This window comes from Hemicordylus capensis, chromosome 4, assembly GCF_027244095.1.
Source record: "Hemicordylus capensis ecotype Gifberg chromosome 4, rHemCap1.1.pri, whole genome shotgun sequence".
Lineage (NCBI taxonomy): Eukaryota > Metazoa > Chordata > Lepidosauria > Squamata > Cordylidae > Hemicordylus > Hemicordylus capensis.
Window position 1 is genome coordinate 272,768,730 of NC_069660.1, and position 12,709 is coordinate 272,781,438.

A 12,709-nucleotide genomic window follows, 5' to 3' on the forward strand; every position below is an offset into this window, starting at 1 on the left:
TAGATCTTGGTGACTGGTTTCTGACTGGTTTCCTTCCGGAGCAGAGGGAACACTTGAAACTCTAATGGGTCTTGCGCAATAGCACCCATACAGGGGGATTAGGGGAAGAGTTGCATGAGTACTCCTGTTGCACCCCTGCTGTCCCTTGAAACACACATACCTTGATAGGATGCCAGTCACTGCTCCTTACTTTAAACCCCTGAAGCTATTTTTAGGAAGAGGTGGAGGGATATTGCTCCTTATAATGTCCCTGTCATTCGTAAACAGGGGAGCCAGTGGTGGTGGGAGTGTAACATATAATGTGAGGTTTTGCTCACGTTATAGTTTTGTCCCCAAGAGCAATATTGTCCTCATAGGACAGTCATTCGTGCTTATATGATAGTAAGTAAAGTTTGGGATACCCCTGGGTAGGAGTTAAAGTTGCCCCTGTTAGTAATTGCAGTGTCTAGAATGAGAAATAACTTTTGTCCTATCTCAGCTGTGTTGTCAATTATACACCATTTTATTTGTTTCATAAAATTCACTGGGAGCTATTGAAAACAGAATCATCACTCCTACCATGGGAGAATGTGATCATGTGAAGAGAAATCCACATGCTTTCAGTTTCAGCATGCTCCAGAAAACAGCTGAAGCTGGGTGTTTGGAGGTACAAGCTAAACTTCAATGCACACGTAACCCTGCATGAGCCATTGCCCTTCATATGACCATCTCCTCTACCATCAGCTATCATGCCCAAGAGGGTTATATAAAGTGGCTCCTTTTCATGCCTGTGCCAGAATTTGAGACAATGTGATGAAATACTGGGAACTCATTTTTAGATGCCAAGTTCTTGGGGTCCTTAAAATTATTTGAGATTGCTATTCTGGGGTACAGCCAGCAGTTCGCAAAATGCAAGCAGGTGTTTATTTCCACAGCCCTTTCCTAATGGTAGTCTTTGGATCAAGAGAAACTATCCTTCAGATCTGGCATCATTGGTTATATTCATTAACTACTTGGTTCTAATGTACTGTATTTACCTAAATCCAAGAATAGTTTCCTCCCCAAGTTTTTTAATATTAGAAATCAGGAAGTCATCTTAAATTCAGAGTCCTATTTCTTTCAAGTAAATGCAGGTATAATCTGTATGTTATGGGAGTTGTCTCAAATTCAGAGTTATCTTCAATTCAGGTAAATACAATACTGAGGTCATTCACTCAATCAAAAACTGTTATGACCAAGTTTGGGAGTTGTGTTGCTCCCACTTTTTGGTTGTATGGAAGCAAGGTAGGTGGAAAACTTGAATAGAAGTGATTGAGGCGGGTCTCAAGATCAAAGAGACCCGCCTGGAGGGATTGAGACGGGTCTCATGATCGAAGAGACCTACCTGGGGAGGGAGAGCAGGCTTAGCCCGCTCTCCCTGCAGATAACCAGCCAGTTTGCTTTGGGCGGCCTCAGCAGCCACCCATACGATTGCCAGCTCCATCATGGAGCCGGCTGCGGCCCCCGGAAGCTCCAGTCTGCCCTGCACAGCAACACACAATCCGAAAGCCCAGGTTAGCGGAGCGCTCGCTCCGCTAACCTGGGCTTAGGGGAGGGGTAGTTAAGCGGGTGACCCGCTTAGGAAAACCCGGCTCGCCTGCGAGTCCAGTGGTTCTCATGGTCCGGCAAAATCGGGCTAGGCTCCCTTAGCCTGATTTTGGCAGACCGTGAGAATAGTCTCACAGTGTTGGTGCATGGAGCCTCATTTCCAAAGCCATCATCATATAACAGACTGTACAAAGTCTTTACAGCTTATACGGCACAGAAGTTAAGATGTGCACCTTAACTTGCAATTTCCATTCTTTTTAGAGCATGAGTGAAAATGTAAAGCATCTTAACTCTCATCATAAGAGAACAATTTGCTACCCTGAGAACAATTTGTTGTGGGGCAGCTAACAAATAACATTCATTGTTGTTGTTATCTTAAACTGAAGGTTTTTGGATTACTGAATTTCCAGGAGCTTTTTCACACAGGGCTTTTAGTTTGCATCTCCTCTGGAATGGAAGTTGTGCATTTATATATCAGCCAGATTTATCCCGAAGTCCCTGCAAGCTATCAGGAGCACTTTAGACACAATTCAAGTTTTTCATTGAACATTAGGGTGTAGCCCGATTAAAAAAAAACACTTTTTGCATCGGTTTGTTTGGGCAACTTTGAACTCACAGTAAAGTCTCACAGTAAAGACTGCTGTCTGAAAATGCTCCTGGCGTTTTAAAAAGGGAAATCTGATTAGACACTATGAGGAAAAGCTTACCCATACCACAAGGTAGAACGTCCTGATATTGAACACCAAAAACTTTGTAAAACCTTCACCTAAGATAAAGTCATGCACACACTTGCCTGGGGGGAAAAACACAATTAAATGAAATTAGTGGATTCAGTAATAGCGACAGTGTGATCCTACCTCATGATTATTCAGCAGTGAATGTCACAACAAGAAGCAGGTAATTTCTGTTCACTTTAAATCTGAACTTCATTTTTTCCCTTTTCTTTAAAAAAAAACCCCACCAAGCCCCACTTTTTAACTTGGCATTTAGCCAAGGGTAAAAGAACCTGTGGTTCACTTAACCTTCGTTGGTGATCGTCTGGGTGATTGCAACTGGGTTAAATGGCTTTTTTACGGCAGCGAGCCAGGGTGGTTGTGCCAAGCACGGAAACTGTTCTAACAAGAGCAGCCACCACGTTCATGCCCCTTGGCACCCTGGTATGTGGGAGGAGGGATGTCCTCCCACTCCCCGCATCTCCCTCTGCCACACCACTGCTCATGTGGGTGAGTGGTGCGGCAGAGGGGAAGGTGGTGGCTGCCTGTCTGCTGGGGAAGACAGGCAAGCTCTTGCCTTCCCCGCAGCCTGCCAGCTCTCCCAGTGAGGTCGTGTGAAAGACCTTACTTTCCAATACACTTCACAGTTCTGCTTGATTTAATTTCTTCAGGATACTGTTATCAGAAAAATAGTGTAAATGTACACAAGTGATGTAACCATTCTCTCACACACAATCACATGCATTGCAACCATACACATTGCAGCCATCCCCCCACACTCACACTGCAGTGTTGAGGAGCCCAGAAGAGCTCTTTGCAGCATAACTAAATAGAGCACATCTTCTCTCCCCCACCCCCACATCCCACTCACACCTGGTTGCACAGAGCAGCAAACCGGTTTTGGGTGGAGGTTGGGATAAAATGTACAAACCGGTTTTGATAACCATGGAGTAACCAATAACTAGAGTTGAACAGTTTGCCTTTCCTAAGGCAAAGGAGCAGTATTAAAAGGTATAGCTGCAGTGGGGAAAGAAAAGAAGAGGTAAGGGAAGGAAACTGAAGGGCTGTGTTCCCAAGGTGTGGGCAGGGAAGGAACTGACTGCCATACTGGTTTTGGGCAATGCTTGGGCACTGCAGCTTGTTGAAACTACTCTCTGTCTTAACTATACTGGCACAACTGTGCCAGTATAATGATCAATTAAAAAATAATATTCCACCATGTGCTTTACATTGCAGAGTATGTCCTGTGTCCTGTATATCCTGTGTCAATGTAATAACCCACAATTTTGAAATAACTCTTGTTCTTGGGGTTAGGGATGTACATGGAACCAGTTTGGAGGCCCTTTATGAGCCTCTGAACCAGTTCAAAGGCAGTAGTTTGACTTTAAGGGCAGGGGAGGGTGCACTCACCTCTCCTGCCACTTCTCCCCCGCCGACTCTCCATTGTAAACCGGTCCGGGTACTTTGCATGCTTACACATGTGCAGGGCACTTCCATTTACAAGGAAGACGGGGATGGGGCAGCAGGGAGGAGAACAAGGGGACGGGGCAGCAGGGAGGAATGGTGCTGCCCCACTGGACCAGTTTACAATGGAGCACCGATGGGGGGAAGCAGCGGGAGGGTTGAGTGCACCCTCCCCCTCCCTTAAAATTATCCCCCCACCTTCGAACTTCCCTGTGCTGGTTCTGTGCACATCCCTACTTGGCGTTATATTTTAACTGATTTGTTTTATTGCCTTGAATAAAAAGGATTGATCCAATCAATTCCAATAGTGAGCCATACTTTGGAAGGGGCTCCCTCCCTGTGTGGAGTCCAGGGCAGTGCCCCTCTTTCCCTACCCCCACCCAAAACGGCTCTGCCTGCAACATGAACATAATACTAGTGAACTAACTTACAGGGGAGTGTTTTGGATAATCTTTGCCCAATGTATGTATTATGGGCAGCTACAGATGTTACCATAGTGCTTTCCAAAGTGTTGGGGCTTCTGCAGTGAAAGCCTCTGCCTCAGTCCCCAGGGCACTAAGCAGAGCTCCTGCAGTGGATCTTAAGCAGAAAGGACAGCATTATATGAAAAGATAAAGTCTCCAAAATATGTACATACTATTTACTAAATGCAAATATAGTAAACATATATCAGAATTCTTAAATCTTGATTCTTCAATGGTAAGCATTCCTAAGTGTGTTTCTTTTTTATACTGTATATACTTTAGAGTGGGTTTCAGAAAATAAGATTGACAGTATTTAAACGTGGAATTTGACTTCAAAGCCTTTGTAATATTTAGATAAAATAAAACCAGGTGAGAATAAAATAGTGAATGTTATGTTAGCTATTAAAATATGACTGGATTTTATGTTCTACTTATTTTTAAAGCATATGTAAGCGCATATAGGTAGAACTCTGGTCCATTTATAACAGACCACAAGAACCTAAAGCATGTATCTAAAGTACAATCAAAAGACTTTGGGCTGTATTGGTGTGAATCTCTACAATATTCCTAGAGATATCTGTTGATTAAAATGTGAACTGATCATAAAACAAAGTCAATGATTTTTCAAAAGACTGAGGAAGTCATTGAGGGCTGTTGTCATAACTTGTATGTTTCTAATTTATTAAATTTAAATTTCGTAAAGTAACAGATTATTCAATATTTTTCTTTTTATATAGCTTAATATGGTGTTATGTGTGGCAACTGCATTGTTCTGTATCCAATTAATAAAATGTGCAACAGTGTAGATTTTGCTGCTTTTCTGAAGATAAGTAAGAATAGTTCCACTGTCATTTCTTTCTGTAAAACAGATTTCCAAAAGGAAAACCAACTTCATTTCTGATATGAATGCAAATATTTTTCTGAATGTGTCTGCTATTGAAAAGCCAAGACAGCCCATTTAAATACTGCATAATAATGATATTAATTTTTATGGTGTGTATAAGTTACATTTGATTAGTTTTTTGCATGATTAAAATTTGCAAAGCCTTTATGGCCCCCAGGAGCCTACCTGTAATAAACAGCTCTCACCTCTGAAACCATAAAACAGGCTTGCAGTACTTGAACATTAGATCTAATTGCCTTGCTACATCAAAGGAAGTACCAGAGGACTGAGAAAAATCAAGAAGGGAGGAGGGGGTGGAGGGCAGTTTCACCTCCAAAGGTTACGTGTTTGTGGCTTGGTGGAGCCCTGTAAAGTTATGGCCTCAAAACTGCTGTTTGCGATTAAGCTGATGGGGGAAAGTCTACCCCGCAATCTCTCCCTGCTGCTGACACAGAGTCTTTGTTCACATTTAGATTTCTCAAACTGTTGCCAGGGTCAGGTTGAGGTCAGACACCATGATGATGTATAGGAGAACATGTCTGGGAATTTCTCTCATACTTAAAACACATACCAGAAAAAGAGCACCCTGCAAAAATTGTCTGATGAGACCCAGATGATGATACTGTGGCTTTTATTTTAGTACCTTCATGGTATTCATACTCTCTCTCTCTCTCTCACTCACACACACACACACACGTACGTTTTATTTAATGCTTGTCATGACAGCTTTTACAATTTTATGCCCCCTCAAGATAAGGACACTAAGTATCACTGTGACACTTCATTTTTCCTGCCCAAAAGGAATGGGCAGGTAAATCTAAGAAAAGAAGAAAATGTGTCCATCGCAGAGGATGAGTAAAAAAGGAAGTGCCTTAAGCTGTACTAGGCCATGGGTTCTGACTAGATGCATGGGGTGTGTGTGTGTGTACACTTGACATTAACATAGCCCCATCTAGTCATGATCACAGGCTCACAGCATCCTAAACTGTGCTCCCCCATCACCCTTAACAAACACAGCCTTGCTTCCAACTGTGACTAGGGAGCCTACAGTATTTGATTAGTAATACCCCTGAGAGAGTGGGAGGCAAAACACACACACGCACACACACACACACGCTAAAGCAGTGAGTTTGTTCCATTTTTGCTGGTCATTGCTGCATCTGTCTTTTAAAACCAGTTTTCCTACTTCCTAGTGGTGCTGAATAAAATGGTCGTTGATATCTAGAGTTACAGCATAGTATTTACAAAGAAACGAATGCAAACATTCTGATCCGTTTTTAGAACAAGAAGTTGTAGTGAACATTTTTTAAACAAAATATGTTTTGTAGTTCGACATTGTTGATTTCAATTGTTTGCCTATGCATACAGCTCCACTGCAGAGTTGGCAAGTAAGGCACTAAGTAGCAATTTTTCTGTGCTCAGCTGCTTCATGTGACAGAGGATATTTCATTCTGCTGTCAGAATGTTATTAATAAAACATGGGGTGCGGAAGGGGCCACGATTTCCCCTTTCAATCACTATCGCATTTACAATGAAAATTTTATGCAGTGTGTAATTTTCAGTTAATGCTTGACACTTAAAATGTCGGTAGCTGGATTTTGTATGGTTCCTGAAGGGTTAATTGTATCATGTTCCCTGCGTAAAAGCTCCGCTTATCAAAAGTGAATAGAGGAGTTTATGCAAATGCATGTCTGTGACCTTTTGCCTTTCCAGGGTTAATTTATATGGTCATTAAAGATTTTATGAAATTGAGCAGCCTGTTGTTTTGAATCCCATTTTACCTTCCCATCCTAATTTATATAATTCCTACCTGAACTGGGAAATATGACTTTCTTTTTTTGTTTGTATTGCAATGAAAACAGCATGCTGTGCTGTAGGGAGTAGCAAGTCTGGTTATCTGGCATTACTCAGATTGCTAAAATTCATTAAAATGTGACATCAGCACAGTCAGAGACAAATGATCACAAGATGAAAAGGAACAGTAGGCCTTTCACGGATTAGTGCTACATGGCCCCAGCATAGAAGCTAACTGCATAAACAGATTAATCCACTAGTAGCAGCATAGCTAAGATTTACAGAATAATTAAATTGGGTTGAGTTACTGTGAAGATTTTCATGTAATCTAGCTGGTGTGAACATGTAAGCAAGGTGTGGGTAATGCCGCTTCCTTAGAAGCAATATACCAAGTTGTGTCATTTACCCTGAATAGCACCCCCTGGAGATGAAAACTAAGAATTTTCAACATTTAGATCCAACACAGCACTTACATATTGCAATTAGCAAGATGTGCAGACTCTAATAGGATTTATTTTTGAGAGGGTTTCTTCGCTTTCAAATATATTTCAACATGTGCTTTCTTTTGTTCAAATCTGTGTTGTGTGCACTTTTTTCTTGACACAAATCACTTCTAGCCAATGAATAGCAAATGAGAAACATATGATCTATCACACTGATTAGCACTATACACTCTGATAAAGAAATGTTTGCAATTTCTAGGCTGAATCTGAAAATTTTCAAATAATTAATAATTAATATCAGATCTCTTTGAAGTGCCACTCTTTTTCACATACTCCTCTCTATTTCTTCTTCTTCTTCTTCTTCTCCTCTCTCTCTCTTTTGTACCTCTTATTAAATTTATTGCCAATCTTATTAAAGATCATGTTTACAATTGATGCTGAATGATCCCTAAGTTAGCTTTTTAATTTTTTTATGCTCGTTCACAGAAGAACAAGTTGAAGATGCAGAAGGGTCTGCTAAAAGCTCATCAGTGTCTGTTGCTGATGATAAAGACACGTGTGAGAAAGAGAGAAATAATAGTGAAGGCAAAAAAGCTAGTAAAGACTCGGGTAAGATGCTAGAATTTTGTCACTCTTTAAAAAATCTTATTAAATAGTCTTTCATTTCAAACCGTCTGGGCATTCCTGTTATTATCTACTGCATGTGTATTTTGCATGTGATTTCTATCAGTAGCCTCCCATTGACCTATTTTTAATCATAACCATCTGACAGAATAGATGCGGATAAGTTGAAGAATATTACAGGATGACTAGTGAGATTATTTTTTAATCAAATCAGTTTGTGTGCTTGTAATTTTTTAAGCGCCTTTCATTAATCTTAGCTGTACTTGTGATTCCTCTGATGGCATATTAATTTTTCATAAGCATAGGATTAGATACCACTTGAAATTTTTCCCTTCTTCAAATTTTGTTCCTCTTGCAGCCCTAAGAATGTCAGAATACTTCTCCCCTCCCCTCCACACACACACACCCCCATTCTTGATATATGATCACTTACATTCAGGAATCTTCCTCCTTTCTGGGCATTTATTTATGGTATTTAGGAGGGAAAGACAGAAAATCCACTGAAAAAAAGTTTAGAGATGATTCAGCCTAAGAAAGAGGAAATATCATTGAAAACGGATTATGAGTTGGGTAATATTGATCTCTGGGAATATACGAAGCCCAGTAATGAAAGCTACTGTCTTTGAAAACAAAACTCCTATGTCATGACATTTACTTGTGCACAAACAAACCCAAGGCCAGCATCTGGCATGGATACACAAGGCTTTTTCTGTGTTTGATTTGGCAAATATGTGACTTCATCCATGATTTTTATGTATGAGATGGAAATCTATGGTCACAATGAATATTACATTGCCTACTTTTGCTGCACGCTATTCCTAGTTACATTATGCTGGATTCACTGAAGCAGAAGAAGTGCTGAAACAGGTTGAAGCCTATTAGTTTCAGGTAGTCATATATCTTTTCCTTGTATCCCAATGACAGCAGCATATAAAGGAGCTTGTATTCACCATAAAGACATTTAGTTATACAGAAGACATCATTTTACATGCAAGTTTACTTAAATTTGAACTCACCCATATTTATATAGATACTCCTAAATTTAGGGTTTTTAAAAAAATGGATTAAAATATAACAATATCGATGGGTCTTTATGCCAAATTAATTCAGAAGCCATCTTTAAGGAATAAAGCACATTTTGTGTTTGGCTGTCAACATGTTGAGGTCAATATCTATTACTGCTGAGAAACCTCAGTGGCATTGGAGTTATTTCACTTTTGAATTCAAGGAACTGAAAAAAAGGGCTGCTTATGGCAAAGCTGTGTCTGTAGGGTTGGTTTTTGGGGTTTGTTTTTTTTAAGTATACAAAGTCCTTTTCTTGGAAGGTGATGTCTGAAAAGAATACCAGAGAGAAGAACTTCCTGCTCATTACTGGGTCTTCAGAAGTGTTCCGGTAGAAAAGGAGACAAAACCACTTGGACATCTGTCTCTTGCTACATGTTTCATCAAACAAGCTTTGGAATGCATTTCAGAGATATCATGTACAAAGTTTTTCTACTGTAAACGCCTCAGTGCCTAGAATAACTAATAGTGGGCCAATAGGCAAAAATGGTGGTCTCCTTCTAGAAATAGTGTGGGGGGGGGGGATTTTCAAGATACCTTGAAGCTTCAGAAGGGCCAGGTTTAATTAGGACAAATAACCTATGCTGGAGTACTTGCTTGGTGCACTGCAACAAACACACTGTAAGTCCCCCTACCCCACCTCTAAGTAAACTATGTAATAGAATACCTTTCAAAAGCAGTGCAAAAGGCATATGCCTCTAGTGCGTTCCCAGCAAACTCAGAAAATAGTTCATATTTCAAATTCTCAAACTGACCTTTTGAATCCTTTTGATAGAATTCTCAAATTAATTCTGCATATGAAGTATTCATTCCATGGGCTTAATTCTCAACACAGCTGACAACTATTCCTAATGACTGCATAACTGCTTATGTATAATTGAATGTTAATTTGGGCTTTCTTCTTTTGAGTTAAGTGTTGCTGGTCTTGCCAAAGAAATCCCAGGAAAACCAATAAGTTAATCACAGTCTTAACAAGTTAGACAGAAAAGTGCTCTCGCCCCTTTTTAGCATCAACTCTATTAGAAAAGGGGGGATTAACATGTTTGGCACACACATTTATGTAAACTGTTGTTCAGCATTGCCTTCCTTATCTCAGACTGAGACTTTCAAAAGGCAACTTGGCAATAAGCAAGCTATGTTTACTGAATATTCATTCAGAAGCAAAGAGCCTCCTAATGCCTCATTTATATTGTCATTTAAATCTAGTGCCACTTTAGATTAATTATAATCCAAATTACAGCTCTACACAGTGTAGGAATTAATATGGAATTTATCCAGATTAATACATTTGCATTGAAAATGTAATGTGTTTCTGACATGGCTAAGGGGAACACTTTTTAATAAGGTAGTAAACACAAGGAGCAATGGAAATTCACCTTCATTATTGCAATAAAAACATCCTTTAATTATATTCTAATTAGAATACCTTACCAGCTTTTATAATTTTAAAAGTATTTTGGATTTGAATAATATCATCTGTCAGAAGTCCTGAATTGTACAGTCTTTATCATATTCACTGATTCATAAATAATTAATCTATATTTGTTTATAGGTTTTTCAGTACTTCATTTGATTAGTACACACATTTTATTGGATTTCCCCACGTTATTCTGCATAGCTATTGTTTTAACTTTGGGATTTGAAAATCATGAAGAAGGTGATTGTTATACTTCAGGTATACTAAATGAATTACTTACACACACACACACCAAATATTTATATACAACTTTTCAACAAAAGTTCCCAAAGCAGTATACACAGATATGTATAAATAAATAAAATGGCTGCCTGTCCCCAAAGAGCTCACAATCTAAAAAAGAAATATAAGATAAACACCAGCAACAGGCACTGGAGGAATGCTGTGCTGGGGATGGATAGGGCCAGTTGCTCTCCCCCCGCTAAATAAAGAGAATCACCACTTTTAAAAGGTGCCTCTTTGCTCATTTAGTGCTGGTCTTGTGGTAGCAAGCATGACTTGTCCCCATAGCTAAGGAGTGTCTGCCCTGGTTGCATATGAATGGGAGACTTGATGTGTGAGCACTGCAAGATATTCCCCTCAGGGGATGAAGCCGCTCTGGGAAGAGCAGAAGGTTTCAAGTTCCCTCCCTGGCTTCTCCAAGATAGGACTGAGAGAGATTCCAGCCTGCAACCTTGGAGAAGCTGCTGCCAGTCTGTGAAAACAATACTGAGCTAGATAGACCAATGGTCTGACTCAGTAGATGGCAGCTTCCTATGTTCCTACTATGGGAGCAGCGGAGCAGACTGAGAAAATTTAGAATGGCAAATAATTTGTACTTCAGAACAGATGTAAAAAGAGTCACATGCTTGAGTCTCAGCAGTTTTTTGCAGTATAGTATGAGGCCTGCTTAATATATTGTGGTCTCTGTTGCTGTAGTCCATACGTTGGAGTTTAGCATTTGAATTATGGTTACTTCATGAGTCAGCCCGTTACATGGAATGATTTCATGCCAGTGCTGCACATCCCTGGCAGTAGCTGATGTTGGCAGGGAGCATTCTCAACCATTGGATTGACTCACATAGTAAGTACCATACGATTATTATGGCCTACTACATGGAGCATGAACATGTGGAGGTGTTTGGTAGCCTTCACATGTGGATCATGTATAAAGCTGCCCTAAATTGTGGACAGTGTCCTTAATAATCTATGGCATATGGCTACCAGGAATTGTCTGCTAACTGATTTTAAGACACATATGTGGCATAAGTGGAATGTTTTCTTTAGAAAAGTCATGGTTTAGACCTTTCCAAATCTCTCTATTAAATAATACATTGTCAGTTCTATGAATAGTGCAAATGTCACATAAATCAGACCATACCCCTTTAAACTGCTGCTGTTTTGGCAATGGTTAGCTCTGCAAAGGCTTAACTTTGGCTCAGCCCCTTCACAGGAAACTTGTTAAAATACTGCATTCACCACAGATGGAATATGCTGGAGGTGTGCATACTGCACTGGGCCTGGCAGCTAGATTAGGAGCCAGAGTATTGCAGGAGCTCTAGCTAAAATATACATTTTATTTGAGTGCTTTCTTACCTATTTTTACACTTCTTCATTTGTATGGGAAGTGCTAGTGATACTGTCTCCTAACTTCTAACATTTGAGAACTCAAATATAGTCGCTATGATATTCTTTTTCTGAGCTAGAAATATCTACTTCTGCCACAGTGTCTAAACATTCGCCATCTCTTGATCCATAATGGAAAAGGTTGTTTTAACATGCTCAGCATTAGAAAAGCTCATCTTCCTGTGCAGTGCAATACTATTCATGTTTACTCAATAGTAAGCCCACTGGGTGCTATGGAATCTGTTCTCCGGAAAGTGTGCTTACAATTACAGCCATAGATTTAATTTCTTTAAAGATTTAGGGGAATGGCTGTGCGGTGTGTTTTTCTAATGAATGAAATGTCCAAAAATTGACATCAAGATTGGTTTCCCAATGCATGTATTATGATAAAAACATACACAGGTGGCCTATCCCCTATGAAAGCAAAGGACAATGATGGTGACACCCCCCCCCTTTTAATACATTTAAGTCAATTAAAGAAATACGCGCGCACACACACACAAATTGCACTCCTTGGCATTCACTTTCTCTTCCTTGTTGTTGCCATCCATCATGGGAGCTTTCTGTTGAAATAAACACTTGTAAGCACTTGAAATTTCACTAAATAGATGGAA

At 39.9% G+C, this 12,709-nt stretch overlaps 1 protein-coding gene across 17 annotated transcripts in view; it reads left to right on the top strand.

Annotated features, from left to right (window-relative positions):
- The window catches only part of ZFHX4 (zinc finger homeobox 4), a 284,051-nt gene that overhangs the window by 242,931 nt on the left and 28,411 nt on the right, over positions 1-12,709 (top strand). For 15 of the 17 annotated variants that reach the window (XM_053249343.1, XM_053249353.1, XM_053249338.1 and 12 more), the window contains one exon: positions 7,814-7,936. The exons of the other annotated variants lie outside the window; for them this stretch is intronic. In XM_053249343.1, coding sequence (XP_053105318.1) covers positions 7,814-7,936 — 123 coding nt within the window. The remainder of the gene's footprint in view (positions 1-7,813; positions 7,937-12,709) is intronic. 17 annotated transcript variants of the gene reach the window in all.